Source organism: Lipotes vexillifer, unplaced genomic scaffold (assembly GCF_000442215.2).
Source record: "Lipotes vexillifer unplaced genomic scaffold, Lipotes_vexillifer_v1.1 scaffold210, whole genome shotgun sequence".
NCBI lineage: Eukaryota > Metazoa > Chordata > Mammalia > Artiodactyla > Lipotidae > Lipotes > Lipotes vexillifer.
In genome coordinates, this window is record NW_006786662.1 from 758,174 (window position 1) to 782,856 (window position 24,683).

General features: G+C 33.2%; 1 protein-coding gene across 1 annotated transcript in view; it reads left to right on the top strand.

Annotated features, from left to right (window-relative positions):
- Positions 1 to 24,683, top strand: part of LRRIQ1 (leucine rich repeats and IQ motif containing 1) — a 172,815-nt gene that overhangs the window by 113,127 nt on the left and 35,005 nt on the right. Inside the window, 1 exon segment of the mRNA XM_007459063.1 lies at positions 5,956 to 6,057. Coding sequence (XP_007459125.1) covers positions 5,956 to 6,057 — 102 coding nt within the window.

The following is a 24,683-nucleotide window of genomic DNA, read 5'->3' on the forward strand; positions in this document are numbered from 1 at the left end:
CGTTCAAGAAATAATTATTATTTATTTATGTTAAAGATCTAATTTCTTAGATATTTACAGCATTTGCAATGTCTGTGATAGTGAAAGTAAGGAAAATTTTATCTTGTTGGAATCTGTCTCTGGAAATATATAGGTGTTTCTTGCTAATTCTTGGAACTGAAGGTTTTTTTTTAGGTTGAGTACATTTTTAATTGATCAGCATAGTAAATAATATTTTTTAGAAAAATTTTAATAAGGAATATATGCTCATACATAAAAATCATTGCTTTAATGGCCAAAAATTAGACATAATTATTATGAAGCAAAAATTAAACCTCTTTTTATCTGTCACAAGGGGGCATGGTAGGGTAACAAATGAAAAAGGACATCCAAGTTAACAACCACATCTTAAATTTAACACTTTGACAGTGGTCATTAAGCATGACCTGTTATCTCTTCCCTCTTGCATCTCCCTCCCTCCCAAGAGAGAAGAGATATGGGAACATATGTATATGTATAACTGATTCACTTTGTTATAAAGCAGAAACTAACACACCATTGTAAAGCAATTATACTCCAATAAAGATGTTAAAAAAAAAAAAAAAAAGCATGACCTGTTAGGTAAAAATCCAAAATGGCAACTGTATAATTTTTATGGACTTATTTACTCTAATTACATGATTGTAAACCAAATTGCATTCTTATTACTGTGTGAGGTTTTGTGTCTTTACATTAAGCTTTTGTTTTGCTTCTGTTTTATCAAAATAGTATTAGATTGATGAAATAAAAGCAATTTTTTAAAAATTTGAATTCTGAAGTGTAAAATTTAATGATGACCTTTAAATCCTCCTCACTCTTTTTCTCTGCTCCCCCTTTACAACATATACACAGAATAGAAATAGTCAAGGTAAGATTAAAGATGAAAAAGAAAATCAGTGGGATCCTCTACAATTATGATACTTTAATCTTTAGTAGGTTGATGATGTAGAATTTATGTCATTTCGTATATGTGAGCAAATCATTTAAGACTCGGTAACTCCGTCTTTCTTCTTACAGAATAAAGAATTTTCTAGTATTAATGCAATCAATTTGTGTTATGCTGTTAACTTATTTGAATCTGCCTAAAATAATGGGCATAATTTAAAACTTTTATTACTCACTAATAAATTTAAATGATTTTTAGGTACTTAAATTCTGTTAAATACTTTAAAAATTTACAAGTAATTTTCAAATATACATATATGTGTATATATCTTACATGCACAACTTGCCAAGTTGAAAATTTCAAGCCACCAGAGGGCAACATTTTTCGTAAAACTGTTGGAGACTAACCAGCTCTGTGTGGGTAGGGAGGGTGTCAAGTGGGGCAGTCAGAGAATAGAAAATTAAATGGAATCCCTAAAACCTAACAAAGCACTAATCCTCGCGGAGGTGGGGCATAAATGCACGAAGTGTGGAAGCTTTAATTAAAATTTCATGCCATGAGAAACCTTAGAGCAACTTGCTCAGTAGCGAGCTCTTAATAATATTTCCTGTTTCTGTCTTGTACGTATAGTTATTTAGCCAAGGGATATGAGTCAACAATATTTGATTTAAGATGAGAGTGAAAATAGGGCAGACGGTAGGGGGTTAGTTATTTGAAGAAAGTTGCAGATAGAGGAAGAATACCACTGAGGTTGCTGATTAATGAAGAAGCAAGGGGCGGAGAAAGCAAAGCAGTGTGGGCAGCCATCAGAGGACACTCAGTATTGATGACTTCCATTAGGATAAATGAGGTCATCTGCTTTAAACAGAAGAGAAAGGAGGGGGAGAGGGAGGGGGAGGAGGAATTAATTAGAAGCCACAGGATGGAATCTAAAATTGTGAGGAGTTACCATGATTTACTTAGTTTGGTTTTGGCTTCTAATTGTTGTTATTCCTAGTAAGTCATTGCTACTTCCCTCATGATGGACATAAGTGTGAGCCAGTAATGACTGGTCTTGTGTTTGTGGGTTTTTGTTTGTCTTTTTGTTTTTACTGTTGCATCATGCACAGAAGTAATTTCAGAATCTGGTGATCTGGGTTGGAATTTAGCAGGGAAGTTTAGAGTTTAGTACTGCAGTGAAGAACATCATGTGTAAGGTGAGAGTTGCTGGGTTGTTGAAAACCCGAGGGTCAATATCCTAAAGATAGCGAGCATAATTGGTAGCAAGACTGAGATGAGCCAGATGGAGAGAGTGAGTGAGTGGTTTTGATGTGGAGCACTCCTGAGAGAGGACAGGTTTTGAGTACAGGAATTTTGGTGGAGAGCAGATGGTAAGATGTTTAAGGGCTAAGAATATAAGGATGAAGACATAACGTGGCTTTCCAACATTTATAATATTTATGCATGTCAAATTTCAAATTTCATAGTTAGAAGAAAGAAAGATCAGGATGAAGCAGACAAGGTTAATTTTGTTATAAATGTAGAGCCACCACTAGGGATTAGAATCATCGTGCAGCTGTTAGTAACACCTAGCACAGTTTCAAGTACATGTTAAGCATTCAATAAATATTTGCTGATTTTATTTCACTGAAGAAATAAGCTTGAGACTGTGTTAGCAACATTTAGTTATAGCCAAGAATTAAGCCAGGTAGAAAATAATTAAAGCTAACTCCTTAATGTGAATTAAACAGTTCATGGGCTATAGAAAAGAGATTGGGTTGCAAAATGATAAGGTAATTAAGAAATGTTAAGGAAGGATCAAAAGGGAACGGCTTAGACAAAACTGTGACAAAATGAAGTTTATTGCTGGTTTATTTTGTTTACCTTAGTGATTCCCAAAAGGAACTTAAAAGAATTTTGATCAAATGTTACTTTGTTGTGCTCTGAGCAAAACAATAATAAAACTTATTTGAATACTAAGATCCTGGAGGACCCAGTCTCCACTTGTTCCCCACCAAATTCCCTGAACCTAATACCATGGTAGATGTTCAATAAATAACTGTTAACCAAATCAGCAGTAGGTTAGCTAAAAGTCACTAAAGACATTTGACCCTGTGTATGTGTATGACTGTGTGTATTTTATAGTCATTTAAATATATGTTTATATTTGAGAAGGCAAATTTAAATTAGTAAATAATACTCCTTATAAAAATGAACTATAGCTAGTCATTCAATCTTAGCATAAAACTTATTTTACAGCACTGCTCTACATGGCACATACAGAAAATGGATAAGAACCAGATTTTCACGTATGTCGTTAATGAGAATAAGATAAACCAGTGAGCTAAGATTAGGTTTATAGAAACTGTAAAGAGATTGCACAGGGGATGGAATAATTTTAAGGATATTATAATGCCTAAATAAAATTGTTACTTAAATGAGGTAATGGATAGAAAGTGTTGAGTACAGAGCCACATACATAATGGAAAGTCAGCTTACTTATGGGTTTCTTTAACTATACGATAAAGATGTATTTAAAACCTATTTTCCAGATACTGAGCAAGTCATACTGGGAGATAAAAAATTTAAAAAACAACAACATTGACCAGCCATTGATGATTGCTGAGGAGTAGATTTAAATGACTTTGTAATGCTCTTTACAATAGGCTTATATCCTGGCTTTCTTACTTGATTGTGTATTTTTTGAGGGTAACAGTAGTATCATTCATGGTGGTCTTTTTGGGTACTATCAGAATCAAGTGATTTTTTTTCCCATCTAGAATTACTATATTTTTTGCTTCTTATCATTATCCTTATTATTATTCCTTAGCAATTTGAATTAATTTGTTTTTAATCAGTTTAAGGTGATGCAATCAGAATGTTTTGAAATACAAAGATTGAAAATGTAGCACACTTTATGTGCTCTTGATGAATAAAATGATTTTATTGAGTAAATTGAGCTAGACAACTCTTCTAAATATTTTATACGTGTTAAATTATTTAATCACGATAATAGTGTGAGGAAAGTGCTGTCATTATCCATGTTTTACATATTAAGAAATCAAGTCATGGAGAGATTGTTATTTGCCCAAAGGAGTGCCAAAGAACTTATAAAAGATCCATTGCTTTTATTTCATGTGCTATACTGAATAAAATGAAGTCAGTTATGGATCCATCTATTTCCTATACGTCCCACCTTGTTCAAATAGCAATGACTTAAGATCTTTTCCAAGAATATAATAAGTTGGAAATATTATTGTTGTTTATGTTTTAATTATATGCTTACTAGCTGCCCTTTATTGAGCACCTACACTTATGTCTTGCTGCTTTACACACATTATCTCATTAATTCTCACAGTAATATTTCAAAGTCAGCATTACTGGACAAAAACGGAGGCAGAGGATGAGACCAATTTGTCCAGAATCATACAACTAGTAAAAGTTGGAGTTTGGACCTAACCCAGGTCTGTCAAATTGTAATATTTTTGCTCAGGAAATACATAGCTCAAATAAAAAGGCAAGAAAGTCAGGAGAATGTGTAGAAAGATCAGCAGGTTATAATAAGGTATCATAGAGTATGTAAACCCATGATAATCTGCGTTCCCTGACTGACTAATGCTCTTTTTAACATGTTGTTTTTTGGGTTTTTTTGTAAATGACTTAAGTGATATATAATACTTACTCAATTAAATATATAGACAGAGTTTTTTTTATTATTATTATTGATAATTCATATTGAATTCATATAGAAGCACCCAACTCTTATAATACCTTAGGTCACTTGTAATTATGAGATGTATCCGAATATTGACCAATATCTTTCCTAATCTGAAATATATAATCTCTCTGAAACATGTAAATCATGCTTAGCAAGGGTAAATTATTACTGGAAGACTAATGGAAATCTTCAGTATGCTCATGCTTGAGAAATAACTCTGCAGATACTCTTCTGCAATTCAGGTTCTAAAAAACGTGCTACTCTAGCATTTAATTAAAATATGTAACTTGGGTTTTATGATATTTTAAATCTTATTTTTTCATTTAGCATATTCACTTCTATTGCACTAGATAGTAATCGAAGATTCTTAAAGTCTCTTTTTGCAAAATGATGTAAGATATTAATAAAATGTATGCTGCCCTGAATTGTGGTTTTATGTTAACCTATTTCATCAATTTTTTTATTGAGGTATCATTGACATACAATGTCATACAATGTCAGTAGATATATTAACCTACTTTAAGTGCAGAACTTTCCACTCCTTATTCTACTCCCTGTTACTTATTTCACTATTTCCTTTTCTTACAGTTCTTCAACAAGCAAAAACCTTTTGTCTTAATTCAACTACACTAACTCCCTAATTTCATATTCCATAGAACGATTTATTATCAATAAAAAATTATAGGGCCCTACATTTACAATTATTCTATTTATTTTGTAAAATTAATAAATTCAGAATTCTCTTGGCTATAAAAAATACTTAGAATTTATACATCTTCATTATGTAAAATATCATACATCAAGGCAAACAAAAAATCATTCATCTTTAAAACTATTGAGAATTATATTTTATCTGTTTCTTATCTCATTACTTATCTTGCTTCCATCTCCTATATCTTAGCTTCTTAGAGTTTAGAAAATTAAAAAAGTAGGGTATATGGTTTTTCCTGTAACAATAGATTTTATCTACGTGTATTTATGAAAAATTTACCTCATTCCAGCAGAAATGTCAGGAATTTAACAAAGGAGCTAAAATAATAAACAGTAAAACAACTCTGTAAGTAAAAAGATGATGCCATAACTGGAAAATTTAAATGTAACTTTTTTCTAATTATTAGTATTTCTGCCCTGTATATAAAGTATCGGCTATATGCTTAATCAGATAACCAAGAATATATAAATGTTGGTTACTTTTTCATATTATTAAAGCTTTTTAAAATAACATCATAATCAATTTCACAGAATTTTATAGAATGGTTATTATTTTTAATATTATTATAAAAAATGTATAGCGATTGCAGAGAAGGAAAAAACCAGAGCTGAGCTTTTGTCTTATTTTTCTCATTTTGTCTAGATCCAACTGTGCGCCTAGCATTATTCAAAAACAATGAAAATAAAGTATCTGATACAAAATCACCAAAGAAAGCACAGCCACAAAGAGATGGCTACTTTGAAGGTATGATTTAATCACAGATATATAGAAAAGTTAAAAAGATGGAAAATTGTATTTAAAGCAAATTTTAAAAGTCCTCATTAGCCCTAAAGTACATATATAAAAAATTGTGTATAAAATATAATTAAGTAAAAGTCAAAATATGGCTCTTGGGGCTAAAATACTAATTTGGTGTCTTGATTCATTAGCATAGTAGTTTAGTATTTGTATAAATGCTTATATAAATTTAAATTCTTTGTATTTTTATGTGAAAGTCTTATAATGCTGTATCATCAGTGTTGCTAATTATATTTAAATTTTACACTGACAGATAATGTCACCCTATATCAATGGAAGTGAGTACATGTTGAAATGACATTCTAATATATTTACTGCCAATATATACAAATTGCATTAAACATTATGAATTTAACTCTGGAATTTTAAATATTTTACTATATTTGAAGCTTGTCCAACTCACTTCTTGGGTAAAGGATCTGCATATCTAAGTGGCAGATTGTATTCCTTATTTCGGCATTCAGAACAATTATGGACTCATATTATTAATCAGTAATATTTAAATGTAATAGAGTAGCAAATATGACTTAAAACAAGTTTGTTATTGCTTTATCTTTAATATTAAAATGGTCATAATTTTGCCTATAGTTTTGGATTGTAATTTCTAATAGGAAAAATGGAGTCAAATATTTTGAATGGAAGTGAACTATTCAGAAATTTTTTTTTTTTTTTTTTTGCGGTACGCGGCCCTCTGTTGTGGCCTCTCCCGTTGCGGAGCACAGGCTCCGGACGCGCAGGCTCAGCGGCCATGGCTCACGGGCCCAGCCGCTCCGCGGCATGTGGGATCTTCCGGGACCGGGGTACGAACCCGTGTCCCCTGCAGCGGCAGGCGGACTCTCAACCACTGCGCCACCAGGGAAGCCCCAGAAATTTTAATACTTTGTCTTCTGTACATTTTAAATAAATCTTAAAAGTTATGCATCATTATAGCATGACTGAAATAGATACATTTTAATTTAAATTTCTATTCAGTAAGGTTTCAATTAAAGAAAAATTTGATAGCTACCAATTTTATATTTATTCAGAGATACCTACTAAGTATGTAGGGGTGTAAGACATTGGGTCTAGAATTTTCTTTAAGTATATAGTTATAAAAATATGCATAGAAAGATAGGTAAAGCAAGTCTGGCAAATTATTGAAATTGTTAGATCAGTAGATGATGGTATAAGGAGGTTTGTTTTACCATCCAATTTTTTTTAATATTTAAAATTCTCCATAGTAAAACATTAAAAATGTGATAACCAATGAAGGTGTAAAAAATCAGAATTATTGCAAAAAATTTTTATGGATTAGTATTTTAATAGAATTAAAAAATACTTTCAGTGTAAAATAAGGCTTCAGTTTTAATCAGGGCTCATTTCTTTGTAACAGTCTTAACTTCACCATTTCACTGTTTTTGAAAGGAAGAGTAGAAATTCTGCTAAAATCAATAACAACTCCACAGATATTACCTCTTAAGTAGTATAGCACTGTTACTTTAGAAAGGATATACCTAGGAAGAAAGATAATTGGGGCATTTTTGCCCTTTAAATTAGCATGTACTTTAGAATCAGGAAGAAGAAATCTATCCCAACCTGTTCTGTTACATTTTCTCTTATCCTATGAAAGGTGAAGATATGTTACCATCAAGAATAGTATATATGTATATAGTATATCTATTGATTTGTATACTAAAATAAAATATGCCAGGAGAAGTTCAAATAGTGATAGAAATAAAGTGGAACATTTCTGTATATGCTTTATGATACAATGTGCATTTTTGTTTTCTTTCCTCCATATGAAATGTGTTTAGTTTACTTTTTTATTTTTAAACCTCAAGTACATTTGGCATGTCATTAATTTCACTAAATGGTCTTTATGTATGTACCGTATATTCTAGTGACTAATAGTTATTTTAAGGCTTTTTTTTTTTTTTTTAAGGAATGGGCTTGGCAAAAATGATTGTTTGTAGAAGAACATTATTTTCCCTAATTAATATGTTTATTTCTGCTCCCTTTTTTAAGGGGAAAAGAGTAAGTCAAAGGTTGTTTGATTATTGTTGGCCACGTTGAACCCCATGTTATCTTTAACTGCTGCTCTGGCCTCATCCACCTCCTAGACTCATACTCTTTATTTTCTGACTGGCCACAGAGGACAGTCAGCTTCCAAGTTAGCAACCTGACTAACCACAGCTTCCCAGTGGAGAGCGCATTTTTAAACCAGGTGTTTTGAGATACAATTTATATAGTATAAAATTCACCTGTTCTGAGTATGATTTGATAAATTTCAATATATTTACAGTTATACAACCTAAATCTAATATAATTTTAATCTAATTAAAATCACCACAATCTAATTTTAAAACATTGGAAAAACTTTGCTTTCCCTTAAAAAATTCAAATAAAATTAATAATTGGGTATCTTACCCCCAAAAGTGAGGGAGATCAGAATTAAATTTTACTGTAGGTTTAGATTGAATGACTCTATGTGGAACAGTATCTCAACATATTTGTATGCCGGCACTGTAATAATTTTCGTGGTTTTGTTGGAATTAGATGATAGTATTATTTGAATATTTTTTCTATACTGCACATATATTTTATAATAACTTTGATTTTAAAAAACTAAACTTAAAAATACTTCACATTGCAATGTTGCCTATGTGGGATTTTCATGATTCCTCTTATAAATTGTACTAAAATGCTTTGATTTTTCTTTTTTTTTTTTTTTTTTTTTTTTTTTTTGTCTTTATCTGGATGTCACTAGCAGGACAGAGAGGATGGTAGATATACTCTATTGGTCTGGGATTTAAAATATGCTTAAATATGGGGAATATTTAATATGAAATTTCAAAATATGCTTAAATATGGGGAATATTTAATATGAAATGTCAAATTATATTAAATGACATAGGTAAATTATACCCTTTTAACAGACCACATTTTACAAAATATCTTTATATTTTGCTATATTCATGGCTTGCTGGCAATTTTTGTCTAGCTGCCCTTAACCCTTAAGACCATTTAGACCCTTAACTCAGACCTAAGGCTGAAGAATCTTTGACCACACCTGTTCTCAGGGTAACCTCATACATGTGCCATGTGTCAGATATCAGTTAGTTTTTCCTATGATATGCAATTTAAGAGTCTGAGCACTTTACAGATTCAACACTGGTTTACTTGATATATTTGCTTATTTATTTATATTTATTTAATGTCCAGTACTTGTCCTGGTTTATTCTGTATCAGCAATGATTTCTACTTAAGTTTCAATATCTGATCTCACCTTAGAATGTAAACATTTTGAATTATTACCTTAAATATTTTCCACCAAGTTTCCTTTTTTGTTTCAAATGTTCAATTTGGAGCCCTTACGTCACTCTTCTATGGCTATCACTGATATAAGAAGAAGCATAGCTTAATGGATGTTAAGTATAGATTCTAGAGTTAGTCAAACACAGTTTGAATCTTGATTCCACCTTTTATTGGCTGTGTGACCTTGGGGACATTATTTAACTTCCCTGTTTAGCATTTTTTCACCTGTACAATTGGATATTAATAGTACCTACTTGTTGGGGATTACATGAGATCCTACTTGTGAAATGCTTGAAGCACACAGTATAAATACATAGTAAGTGCTCAAAACTTGTAATCTTTGGCAACAGTCATTTTTAAACTATAGGTGTGGTGGGTTTTTATTGTTTTGTTGTTGTTTGTCTTGTTTGTAATTGGTACTATTTATTGTATTTCTTGCTAGGTACTGTGCTAAGAGTTTTATTTAAATTTTCTGGTTCAGTCTTCTCAGAAACTCATAAGAATGTATTATAACTGTCAATATTTTACAGAGAAAACTGGTTTTGAGAGTTTGATAAGGGACTTGCCCAAGGTCATACAGAGAGTAAGTGGCTGAAGGGAAATGGGGATAATTTCTTTATCAAAACAAAGCTAACAAAAATAAAACAAAATATAGACATTGAAGAGCAAAGGTTCTTAGGTAACCCTGAAATGTATACAAACGTATAATCAAAATATTTAAGAAAAAATAAAAAGACTATTATATTAGGCAAAACTCTGGGAAACTAATATTTTTGTTTTTTTATTTCTTTCTTATAGCTTGCATTAATATAAATTAAGAAACAGTTTAGTGCCAACATGGTGATAAATATCTGTTTTGTGACCTGTATTTAGATGCTATCCTAATTTTATTATGATTACATAACATTATTAAGTACCAAATCTTTTAAACTCTAGGAGTTACCATATTTTCAATCAACTATTTTAATTTTCAGATAGATGAGAACCTCTCCACCCAGCCCAAAAGTAAACACTATATTTTTGTTTTATTTATTCCTCTTTTTATTTATACATAAATTAAATGACTTCCCTGCCCTATTCTGCTGAAACTTAAATTTCCTACTCCTAAAGCCCAATGCCAAATTTGGACTTCTGGTTTTGGCCAAGGAAGGAAGCTAGACAAGCCAAGAAAAGAATTGGATCTGGCCCATCAACCTTCACAGAGAGGTAGGTTCAGTCTTAGCTCCTCTAATCCCTGGGACAATTTTACTTCACTTTAAAGTCAGATTTTCATAATTCCCAGTTTGGTGCTGTCATCACTAACATGCTTCTATTTCTCTTCTTATAAAACTGAAGATTCACACATACCATATATCATAGATGTTCAAATATTTTTGTATTAAATTTTTGAGTTTTGAAGTCATTAAAAGACTTCAATTTCTGGGCTTCCTGGGTGGCGCAGTGGTTGAGAGTCCGCCTGCCAATGTAGGGGACATGGGTTCGTGCCCCGGTCCGGGAAGATCCCACATGCCGCGGAGCGGCTGGGCCCGTGAGCCATGGCTGCTGAGCCTGTGCGTCCGGAGCCTGTGCTCCACAACGGAAGAGGCCACAACAGTGAGAGGCCCGCGTACCACAAAAAAAAAAAAAAAAAAAAAAAGACTTCAATTTCTATAATTTTTACTTCAGAGCATTTCTAATCAAACCATATTCTTTTGTGGTATTTTTTACTGTATGATTACAAGCATGTACTTCTCACATTTTCTTTCTTTTAATGCCAGCTTAGAGCACAGAGTCACATTCTGTATGTGGTTTTATAGTAGGTCTTGTATTTCCATAGCTATATAGAGTACTTGCTAATAGTGCCAACACAATTAGGTATTAAGAGCTCGTAAAATAAATGCCACAAGGTTAATGCAGGTAACCAAAGACTACCCAAAGGTATTCTTTTAAGAAGAGACATGCTTATAATCAAAACTCCCTAAATACATTTTAGGCACTATCATACCATTTAGTAGTATAAAAGTTTGGAATCATTTCAACTTTCTACAGAAAAAAAAAAAAAAAAATCTGATTAGGGAATTCAGTCTAGTGAAGCATAAAACAAACTGCAGTTTTTAAAAAAGTATTTGTCTATGGATAAGTGAGATTTGGGGAATGGCAATCCAGGGCCAGAGTGAAGCTGATTAAACTCTTCCTTATCCACATCAGTAGTAAATAGTTTGTATTTTCTAATTTTCACCCAAATTCAGTCATAATAATATGTATATATTCTATCCCAAAGTATATATTTGTATTTACATATATGTCTTGTGTATATATTATTTACATATATCATATACAAATATATAATATATACAATTGACATATAGACTGTATATGTTTCATATATATATGATGTGTATATGGATAAAAATGAAAAGGGATTTCAGAACTTTTAGAGTTCTTTGAAATAACCATGATATGTGGGCTGTGAGATATTATTAGTTTATTTTTTATTAAAAATAAAAGAGGGTTTCCACTTCTGGAAATAGAGGACTGTTTAATTAAAACCAACTTTCTTTCCGAGAACAACTTTAAAAGCTGGAAAATGTAGTTTTCTAAAAGCTAATTGACGTCATTGGAGAACTAACAAGTAAGTAAAGAATTATAAGCCAAGAAGGACATCCCAAGAGCTGAGAAGCTGAGCAAAGCTTTTGATAATGTCACCAGTCTATGTGAACTGGAAATAGACTTTCTACTAACCTCTTGCCAGAAACAAACATAAACTATGTCCCAAAATAGATAACATCGTCTCAAACTTCAAATTATCTCTACATTTTTTCCTATATAATTTTTGGCACACAATAGAAAAAAAGGCATAGAAGGAGATGAGACATCACTGAACACCATGAGAAACAATAGACAACAGAAATTGAGCCAAGAAGATTTCAGATAATAAAGACTTTAAAATAAACATACATAATAACTTTAGGGATATAGAAGAAGAGATTGAGAATTTCAGTATACATATTAAACCTATAAAAATATCTGAATGGAAACTCTATAACTTAAAAGCACAAAAACTGAAATAAAGAACTCAGTGTATGGGTTTAACCACAGATTAATCAAAACTGAAGAGAGAATTACTGGACAGGACAATAGCTATGAAAGAAATATTCAAATTGAAGCATGAAACGAAAGAGAATGAAAAATACAGAAAGAAGATGTGAGATACAGAAGAAATATCTAACACACGTGTAATTACAGTTCAAGAAGGAAAGGTAAGAGGGAATGGTATAGAAATAATGTCTGAAGAGTTAATAGTTGAGAATTTACTAAGGTGAGGTAAAACCTCAAATTATGGATTCAAGAAATTCCATGAACTACAAAGGAAATATATACAAGGAAAACCACACTGTAGCACATCATAGTAAAAGCACTAAAAAACCAAAGACAAAGAGAAAAATTCTTTAAAGAGCCAGAGAAAAAAGTTTATTATCTTCAAAGGAGCAATAATAATGAAGCTGGCTTCTTAATAGAAATTATGAAAGTCAGAAGACAATTGTTATATATCATGCTGCTCCCCAAAGTCATAGGTTGAAGCCCTAAACCTCAATCTGACTATTTTTGGAGATAGGACTTTTAAGGAGTTAATTAAGTTTAAATGAGGTCAGATTAGTGGGGCCCTAATCCAGTAGAACTGATATTTTTATTAGAAGAGGAAAAGACACATACATATTCACAGAGGAAAGGTCATGTATGGACACAGTAAGAAAGTGGCCATCTGCAAGCCAAGGAGGGAGGCCTCTGAAAAACTAAACTTGCCAGCACCTTCATCTCGGGCTTCCAAACTCCAGAACTGTGAGAAAATATATTTCTGTTGTTTAAGCACTCAGTCCTTGGTATCTTGTTATGGCAGCTCAAGCTGACTATTACACAATGTAATGATATCTTCAAAGTGCTAAAAGAAAATAAGTTCCACCATGAAAGTCTGTACCCAACAAAACTTTCTCTTCAGAAATGAAAGCAAGACACTCATGCCACCCGGCTCTCTACCTGCTGCTTCTCTGTACAGCCACAAGGAAGAAGGAGGGTGACATCTGGATTCCTGAGCCAAAGCTTCGCAGAGAAAATGGGGAAAGAGATTGGCTCTGGGAGAAGCCTATAGCACCCTTTATTTATCTGTGTTATCCCTTGCTCCCTGAAAGTAACCTTTCTGTCCACCTTTCAGCTGCCTATTCACTTGCTACCCGGGACACTTCCTATATTTCTGGGATGGCTGATAATCCTATCAGGGTGTTGGAGAATTATTACAATATCTTAGAAAGTTCATCATCAAGGACATTAGTTTTCTATCTAAAGAAGGCTACATGAGGTAATGAAGTAACAATGGATGTGGACTGAGAAGACTTCAGTTTGAATCTTGCATAAATACTCATTAGCAGTATGCTCCTTGTGTTTGTTTTTTCTCATCTGTAATTGCGAACACTAATCTTTACTTCTCGTGATGTTTTGAAAATTAAGTGATAATCTAAGGTCTTCCAGGTAAAGATGATGGATCTGAAAACCCTCACTAAAACTTCAGGGGAGATATTTTAAAGACACATACTAACAAACATGAGAATATAAGGAAGGGGCAACGGCATTATAGTTTTTTTAGACTAGAAAATAAATATATGAGTAAATAGAAAACAAAAGCTTAAACTAGCAATGAAATCTGAGAACTGTCTCAAACCAAAAGTTTCAGGAATTGATGGTATTAGGCCTTCTGGAAGTGGGGTGAAAAGGGTAATAAAATAAATAGGTCCAGGATACTCTTGAAAAATTCTTGAACTTAATTCTTTATATAGGATAAAACAGAGTCTCTGGATTCAGGAAAAACCTTGGCACCTTGCTAAAACTAAGAAGAGTAAGTGTAGGTATTCATGTTAAATGCCAAGGCCACAAGCCCTTCCCCTGCTTAGCTACCAGAAGGCTGATAATCACATTTTTTAGCCTGCTCTAGTGGCCATAACAGAATACCATAGACTGGGTGGCTTAAAAAACAGAAGTTTATATCTCATAGCTCTGGAGTCTGGGAAGTTTAAGATCAAGACGTCAACTGATTCAGTTCCTGGGGTGAGCTTTCTTTCTGGCGTATTTCTTGTTATGTACACATGTGACCTTACCTTAGCACATGTGGAGAGAGAGAGAGATATCTCTCTCCTTCATCTTATAGAGCCACTAATTCCATCATTAGGTCCCCACTCTCATGACCTAATTAACCCTAATTACCTCCCAAAGAACCCCTCTTCAAACACCATCACATTGGGAGTTAAGATTTCAATATGGGAATTTTAGGGAAACACAGACATTTACTCCATAGCACCATGCCTTTGACTTTAAGGAAAGAGATTATAGGAGTCTTTCTGGAGATTCTTAACAGTCCAAGAGGAAACATCTAAATATTGGCATCAAGTGTTTCCAATATAGGACTCAGGTAGGTCACCCTAAGATGATAGGCGTCACTCGTACAATTTCTTATCAATTTTATAGACTCCCTCTCTAAATATAAGCACACAAATGACGATTCTTAAACATCTGAAAGAAACTTTTAAGAAACAGAGAGAAAAAGTAACAAACATAGATAGTCAACTTCAGGTGAAAAAAATCTTCAAAAATATCATGAATATTTTCATAGACATAAGAAAAAATTGCAACCATGAAGTAAGAATAAGATGCTATAATAAGAAAGAGCTCAGAGAACTAAAACTATCTCATTGTAAATAAAAAAATGATATCAGAAATGTAAAATTGGCAGAAGATAAAGTTAGAAGATAGTGTTAAAGAAATTTCCCAGCAACTGGAGCAAAATACAAAGTGATAAGAAACGTGAGAGAGAACATAAAGAAAAGAGGCTCAGTCCAGGAGGTCCAGCCTTGATAACTAATAGAAGTTCCAGAAAGAGAGAACACAACAACAAATATATTGAAAGAAATTGTCAGAGAAATCATTCTAAAAAATTCCCGAAACTAAGGGAATTTCCAGTTTCCAGATCAAAAGGGCCCATGTTAGGAAAATGAATGAATATAAAGCCTTTGTAGCACATCTTAGAAAATGTCATAAAACCAGGGACAAAGGAAAGAGGTTAGAAGTCCTCCAGAAAGACAAACAGATCACATGTAATGGATCAGTTATCTAAAAGGCACTGGACTTCCTAACATTAATCTTAGAACCTAGAAGATGATGGAACAGTGTATTCAACATTCTTAGGAAAAGTTATTTTCAACCTAGACTTCTATAAACAGGCAAACTATTAATAAAATTTAAAAATATAAAAACATATCATCTTAATTTATCTCCCTTGCAACCTTGCTCAGGAAGCTACTGGAGGAACCACTCCACAAAAATGAAGAGTTAAATCATGAAAAAAAAAATATGAGATCTAGCAAAAGAAACAGACAAAGGAATCTTTACAATGATGGTGAAAAGAGATCCCAGGATGACAGTTCACACAGGTTTTGAGAATAAATACTCTATGGTGACTGAAAACGTCATGAGCAATCTCTCTGAGGAAAAGAAAAATTGTTTTTATTATCTGATGTGCTCAAACATATTTGATAGGAGATATACTCCTCAGGAAGAGAGTGTTGGGGTGACCTATTGATATGTGTGTACAAGGCTAATTCATGAATATGTAGTAGATATACCCATCTAACAAAGAATTTGGACACTAATGATAGTACATAGAAAACTAAATGTAAAAAATTAAATAACTAAATGTTAGGAACAAAAGTTATACAAGAAAGGAAATGTAATCTGTAACTGCTTTGCTTTTTTTTTTTTTCTGTTAGAAGCTGTGTGTTTTGAATTCAAATCAACACTTAAATTCATGAAACATGGTAGGCTTCACGCAACACTAAATTTACTTAGCTTTAAGGAAGGACAAAGGAGAGGAGACTACAAAGCATGCTTAGTATAGTGAGGACATTGTGACACCTAGGCATAGGACCTGGTGTCCTAGTCATTCTGCACTTAGGAAATGTGTGGGCATCAGAGTCAAGTCGAGGCTATGAGTGTGTAGATAATCTCAGTTAAAGGAAGCCATCAGCTCTGGTGATCCCAGCAGCTTTTATGATTAATTAGCCATGTAGTCGTCTCCGGTATATGACCAGCTAGTAACCGAGTCCACTTGGAGATATATAACTAGCTTCCATTCTCTGGTTCAGTTGCATTTTATCTATATTGGTTACTTATAGCTCAATAAACAATCTCAACAATGATGTAAAAGGGCTTGATCTGGTACAGCTGAATTCTCACTGATCTTGAATTCAGTAGAGATTAAATTCTAACAATTTCTTGACCTGAGGATTAAATCCTCACACCTCCCTGCAACTAGAGGAAAACCATAGAACAAGCTAATAACCCTTCCCTTATGGCTCATATAGGGTATTTACAGTACCCTATGTGGCTCAGCTATAAATGATATTTACATTGTCATAAATAGGTAAAGACTAAGTGGTGATATAACCAAATATTATGATTTGTCTAAGAAATGGGAAGATGAGGTATATGTGTTTATGGTAGAGGTGTTGTAAAAGGGCTAAATCTTTATCTTTTATTTTGTGAGGTCAATAAGTCATATAAAAAAATTTCAAAAATGAAAACATCAAGATATACGCAGGCTAGCAGTGGAAGAAAAGACTAATATGGCTGAATGTAGTTGCCTTTAGAGTATAAATTGAGAATGGAAAGGGGTGGATCTGGGGATTATTATTTTCCATTCTTAAAGCCATGTACATATATAACATTGATGACATATAATTTTTTTAAATGACTAAATTAAGTGTTTTTGAAATCACCCATTGAAGGTCCTGTTTTTTAATAAAAGTTAATAAATGAAAACATATTAAGGTAAAACAGTGACATTTTTAAACAAGCAAAGCAGAATTTTTCACCAATAGACCAAGTCTAAAATAAATACTAAAGGGTGTTATACCTCATGTAAAAGGAAAAGGATTTCAGATGAACTCTTAGAGACATAGAAAGTAATGCAGGTCATTTTTACCTTTGTTTTAAATTTACAAAACAGTGGTAGTTTGTAAATTAAACTCTGTTTAATTTACAAAACAGAGTAACGGCTATGGTTACCAGGCGATAAGGTGGGGGAAGGATATGTTGGGAGTTTGGGATTGACATATACACACTACTATATATAAAATAGATAACTAATATGAACCTGCTGTATAACCCAGGGAACTCTATTCAATACTCTGTAATGGCCTATAAGGGAAAAGAATCTAAAAAAGAGTGGATATATGTATATGTATAATGGATTCACTTTGCTGTACACCTGAAACTAACACAACATTGTAAATCAACTATATTCCAATAAAAATTTTTTTAATTGAAAATGTCCCACCTATAATGGGGAAAGAAATCTTGGAAATTGGGGCATCAGAGATGTTTCTAAAAGCATTTAATAATAAATTCACAAGTTTAAAAAAAAAGTAATGAAGAGCAAAGAAGGACAAATATGTGGGTAAATCTAAATAAACATTGACTTAGTCCAGGAAGTCTAACAATGATTTTAAATTCTGGTGAGTTTATTATGTTTATAGACATGGTAACAATAACATTTATACTTTTTTTTTTTCTTTTTTAAGCTGTGCATCAAATTACTTACCTAGGAATTTATTTTTTTTTAATTTTGTTGAGTCTTAACATTCCCCTGTTCCTTCTATTTTTCCTATCTCCACCCCAGCAGAAAGACAAAACTAGCTTGGAATTAGGACTGAGTTTGGATCCCAGCCCAAACCTATGTAATTTTGGTGAAGGTATTTAACCTTTCTATACTTAATTTTCTCATTAATTAATTGGAGCAAATAATACATACCACATAAAATCACTGGATAAATTAAATAGAAATGTTTGGAAGATACTAGAATGGGCTAACCTTTAGAACATGGAAATTCAGACTTAATTCCTTGTCTTTCCTGTTTAATCTATTGACACATCTTTATTGAATATCCACTATGAGCTTGGCATTATACAAGAAGATGAGGATTCAGTGGTGAATGAAATAAACACAGACCATGAGTAATGGGGTTCACTATCTGACAGGGGCAGGGAAGAGGGTGACTGACATTTATTAATACTCATATAAGTGCATAATGATACAACTGAGTAAAGTTCTACTGAGGAAGCATAAGGGGAATTATTATGAATTTAAGCCAGAGGGATGAGGGAAGAAGTGACACTTGGGATGAATTGGAAGATTGGGTAGGAGTAACTAGACAAAGGGAGAAGTTGTGGATAAAGAGTGTTCCAGGCCAAAGTGTGGGCCTAATGAAAGACTTTGAAGACAGGGGTAGACTGGGCCATTAAAGGAACTGAAAGAAGGCTGGTTTGGCCAGAGGTCAAGGAGTGAGATGAAGCTGGAGAAGTTGGCAGGGGACAGAGAAATTTTAGTTTGTCCATGTTAGTCCATATTGAAGATTTGGCTTTCTGTATTCCAAGAACAATAGTCATTGTAAAGAAAAGATGAAATGGTCAGATGTGTTCTTCGTGTAATGATTACGGAACATGTGGCGTGGAGAGAAGATAGAAAAGAAACAAGAGTGAACATGATAAGACCAGTTAGAAGGTCATTGCTGTAGGCCAGCATAGAGATGGTAGCTTGGACCAGGGTGAACACAGTAGACATGGAGATGTAAGGGGAAAAGCAGAGAAATAGCAATCACAAGGTATGAATGTATTTAAGTAGCTTCTCACCTATTGAATAAGAAGAATAATACTATCCCATAGAGTAGTTGTGAGTAGCCAAATCATTGCTTAGCCCAATGTTCAGCATGTAGCAGCAATCATTTTTATTCCCGTTAATATTCCAAATTTTACTTTCTCTCTTTAAATCGAAGGCTAAACTTTTCATCCTTGCTATGGATGTTATTCTGCCTGATCCCGTGATGTTCTCATGTTTAGTTAGCTCCTGTCTTGTTTCTTAAATTTCTGTCTCTATTATATCCACTTACTAATTAAAATCAACATATGAATAAGCTGCATCTTTACCATTGAAAATGTGTTGCTACCTCCTTTTCGACTACCCTATCCACCTCTCTTTCTTCCTTATCAGCCTTCTTAGGCAGTCTAATCAGTATCTTTATTTCTCATCTTCTGTTCATTCCACATTTTTATTTTTATTTTTTGTTTTTTATTTTTTTTGCGGTACGCGGGCCTCTCAGTGTTGTGGCCTCTCCCGTTGCGGAGCACAGGCTCCGGACGCGCAGGCTCAGCGGCCATGGCTCACGGGCCCAGCCGCTTCGCGGCATGTGGGATCTTCCCGGACCGAGGCACGAACCCGTTTTCCCCTGCATCGGCAGGCGGACTCTCAACCACTGCGCCACCAGGGAAGCCCCCATTCCACATTTTTTATTCTTTCAAAAAAACATTTTTAAGCTCCTGCTTTCTTTTATTGTACTTGAGACTGGAAGCACAAGTAAAAATCAGTTCCTGCTTTAGAAGCTCAGCCTAGTGGGAGACAAACTAATAAACTGAAATTTACAATCTCACGTACAGTCCTTTCATAAAGTTATGCAGAGTGTACATTCTAGTCACATTCTCATCATTCTACTCAAACTACATTCATTACAGTAATCCATGTTAACCTCTTAATTGCTAAACTCAGGGACCTCTTTTCTGCCCTCATTCTACTTGCCATTTCTTCAGGAATTTCTCTCCCTAGAATTTTTCTCCCTTTACATCCTTACTCCCACTCTCTCCTGGTTCTCCTAGTTATCTGACCACTCCTTTTTAGTTGTCTTCTCTGCCTATTCCTGTTCCTAAAAAAGCAATATCCTTTAGAATTTTGTCTCTGACCCTTTTCTATATTCAATCCACATATTTATTTACTAATACAGCGGATGTTCACTTTGCCAAACATTATACTAGGTCAAGGGATACAAAGATGAGTAAGACATAGTCTCTGTCTTTAACAAACTACCCTTGAGTCCAGTTGAGTAGACACATAAATAAGCAAAAGAAAACATCATGGAAGTACAGATCAGACCTATTCCTGGGGCGTGATGAAAAGATCAAGATATAACACCTAATTCTCTCATATAACTTATGTTTATAGGAAGTGACAACTAAATATCCATCTCCATCTTTCCCCTTTTGATTTTTTTCTAGACACTTAAATTTAACCCAGTATGTTTAATATGAGGTGTATTATATACATTCCACTCCACCTACCTGTTTGATTCTTTTCACTGTCTCTGTTAATAGCATCGGTAGCCATTCACTCACTTAACCAAGAAAAATCAGAATCATTCTTAATTCTGTTCTCTTTTTCATTTGCTGAATGTAAGCACTACCCCCACCTCAGCTATTGCCTGCAATGTCTCTTGCCCTGAAATGTTGTCATGGTCTCCTTTCTAATATTAACACATCTCTTAATCCTATAAATGCTATCTTCTATACCTGTATAGCAATGACTTTCTAAACTGTAATTCTGCATACAACACACCCCTGTTTAAAATCTTGTAATGTCCTTCTGTTTCGTCTAGTATAAATTCCAAAGTCTTAAGCATACAATGCCCTTTACATACTGTTTCCAGCTTACCTTTCCAGTACCACCTTTTATCATTTCCCCCCACTAACCCCCAAATATTCTCTAACCATATTGGACTACTTCAGTGTATCCCCAACTAAAATCGAGTGCTTGTTCTTTCCAAAAATTGTCCTGCTCTTCATATTTTCATGCCATTTTCTTTATCTTCATTGCTTTTCCTCACCTTTCTAGTTTCAGACTTTTACTTATCCTTCATGACTCAAATAAATGTCATTTCATTTGTAAGGCATTCCTAATAACACCAAGCTTCCCATAGGCCTTTGTCATATCTCCTTAATACTGTCCTATCTATTTCCTCCCCTGACTGTAAACCTTTTTAAAGTCAGGGATCAAGTTTTAGTCATATTTCTGTTTCCTCCCATCTTCTGGACGTAGCAACAGTATTAGATTCATCTATACTAGGCATTCAATAAGTATTTGTTGAATTAATAAACAGTTCTGACTCTAAAAAAAAAATAACTTTGGAGTCTCAGAAACACTCTTCCTGCCAATTGCTATTACTCAAAGTCAGATTATTGGCCTATGCCCAACTTAAACTTACAACTCATTTAGTGTTCACATCCGAGCTTTAGGTCCCACTGCCTCAGCCACCCCTTAGATCTACTAAGCACACTTTGGAATTCATTTAGTCATTTCCTACTTAAGCTCCACCAGCTGTGGGGTTTTGGATCTTGGAAAACCTCATCATTATAAACAGTATCCTTTCATTTTAAGGTTTCATAGTTTTTGAAACATTTTCTAGAAGAGTAGAGATGGATAATATATTAAAGTCACTATATGTTTTCGTGTTCCCAGAAAACTAAATGATTTCTAGTTTCTGTTTATATTTTATAGTAGTTTAATAGAACTGTGGCATCCCATATATTTTTCCCCACAGCTTCATTAACTTCTGTAAGATTTTTTAATCATTATTTTAATTAAAAAACAATACTCAACCTAACAGTTAAGAGCGCTAGCTATGGAGCCAGACTATCTAGGTTTAAATTCCAGCTGTGCCCCTTGCTACAGGTATGACTCTATCATACACTTAATCCTTCTATGTCTGTTTCCTCATTTATAAAATTAGTATAATGAGGTACAATAATGCAGAGTTTACAGAGTTGAGTACATAAATCAGTACATGTAAAATGCTGGGAATAGTACCTAATGCAAAAGTGTAGTAAAAAAAAAAAGTGTAGTAAAGTGTAGTAAGCTCCATACACTTTAGCTATTGCTATTATCAGGAACAGTAGCCATTTACAATGAAATCTATACAAGTTAGAATTTGATTATAGTAACTCCATACACTTTGAAACGTTATATTTTGAAGTATGGTGTATGTGTGTTTATGTGTGGGGAAATTTATTATTCCTGCTTAGCTGATCATTTTTCCATAGAAAGGGATTTTCTAGGTGACGGTAAATGCATGTACCTGAATAGACAAGATACAGATTCTGATCAAGGATCCATTCAACTCTAAATTTTAGCTGGACAAATTTGATAGGCAGCTTTATTCCAGACTTTTTTAAGTGATGTCAGTCAATCAGTCACACTTCTGGCATTAACCTACCACCCCCAATGTATATGCTATCTCTTGTCATTTTCTTTCTTCACTCTGTGGAAGGTCTTGAACTTAGGTAGCCCATTGAAGCATGAATTAAAGAAGAAACTGATATCTTTAAACATTCCAGTAATAAATCTAATTATAAAAATTAACTTAGTTTTTATCCTCCACTTAGAGATAAAATATTTTGATTCAGATATTGATATATGTTTTGTAAAGATAAAATTTATTTTGCAGTTTTATTCAAGAAGAATAAAAAAACTAATATGGAGCAGTGAATTGATTTTCTATAATTCTTATGAATCTAAGATTTATAATTTTTAACAATTTTTCAATGTTTATCAATATTAGATGGAAGTAAAATTATCACTTGAAGTTTTCTAAAATATGTCCTATGATATTTTGCACCAGTGACCATAAACTGTATAAGAGATTTTCCTATTTAAAGGTAAAAGATTATATCAAGTACTATTTGTAAATTAATTTACTGTATTACTATCAGAAGTAATATTTAGACTTAATCTTAAGAAATTAAAACTTATTTACCATAGAGTCAACATTTTGTCATCACCGAAATGCTAAACTCAAAGTTTATATAAAGCTCAAAGTTGTTAGCTCTCAGAATTGCCACTTAGGAATGACACGCTTATGTTCAAATGGAATTACTTGTGTTTGTGGTGGTATAATACCTTGAAGCTGCTTTCCAGTTTCACGCTGTGCTTGTTTCCATTCTCACATATTTGCACATGTACATATATACAAATTTCTGTCTCATGAAATGAGTTCTTATTCTTGGCATGCAATGTTAAATTGGAATTTACACATTTTTTTCTTAAACTGCTTGTCTTATCAGTATCCATATTTAAACCAAGGCTTTACATTTTAAATGGCCCTTAAGTTTAATTTTATGTCTTTTTCCTTTGATATACTTCTATTAATTTTAGAAGAGTAAAATGTTCAAATACATTCTTTAGTAAGCTTTTCTATTTCTATGCATAATTTATATATTTGAGTGTTTTAATATTTAAAATATTTTTTAAAGTAACTTGAATGTTTATAATAAAAATCCTATTTCATTTGGAACCTTACGTTATCCTAAGAGAAAAAACATCCACCTATTTAAAAACTATGAAAATTTTACCCTTTTGCATGGTTTCTTCAAAGAAGAAAAAAATTGTCCTTTTTAAAAAATGTATTAATAGTCATCTCCAAAGAAGTCATCCAATCACCTCTAAGTTTAAAATATTTTACTTTGAGAAGTATGTAAAAACACCTGAATTTTTTTCCTACAACTCATCTCACCCATGATAAGAAGAAAATGTTGCAGAAATAGAAACAATGACAGGGATTGGCATATAAGAAAGAGAAAAGACCCTTCCATATATTTTTATTTGACTATTAACTAAAATTGTGTGTGCCAAGACTTAGGTTAGTTGAAACCCCCTACAAACTGGGCTTATGGAAACAGTAACTGATCCTTCTAACATTGTGTTTTTTAATACACCACAAGAATGCATTTCCCAAAAAGTAGAAGATCCCTATCTTGAGATGTGATGAAATGCTTTTAAAAATTCTATATTAGAAGACAGACATCTTTCTTAAAATTTTGAATCATGTAGTTAATTTGAGCTCACACAATAGAGCCCAGCGCATTGAAATATTTTCTCATTTTTTAAGGGAATTAATGGCTCTCCACCAGCCCTTTAACATGTAAAATGAGTAAGTTACTTGTGTCCAGTACATCCAAAAAAGAGCCAGGATAAAATAAACATAAGGGGTTGGATATCTTGGAAAAAATCTGTCATGGGTTTGGGTTAATCATCTCCAGAAGAAATTCAACTTGATGCCTGAAATGTAAGACTTCTTGGAGAAAGCAGAAAGGCCCGAGGCAGTGTTGATCTGAAGGAGTGCTCTCCATGGGTCAGAGCTGCTCTGCTGGCAGAGTGCAAACCCAGTTCACAACCGAGGCCGCTGAAAAGTTGTAAAAGACTGCAGGGGCCTTCCCATGCACGCACTCCAGCTTTGGTTACATAGTTTTAATGGCCCAGTTTCTTATTATAAAATAAAACTTAAAAATAAAATCTGTGCCCAGTTTTCCAACTTTCTGTCCATCAATGATAGGATTGCTTCCTTTAACATTTGTGGAATAAAACACCTATTTCTTAAAGT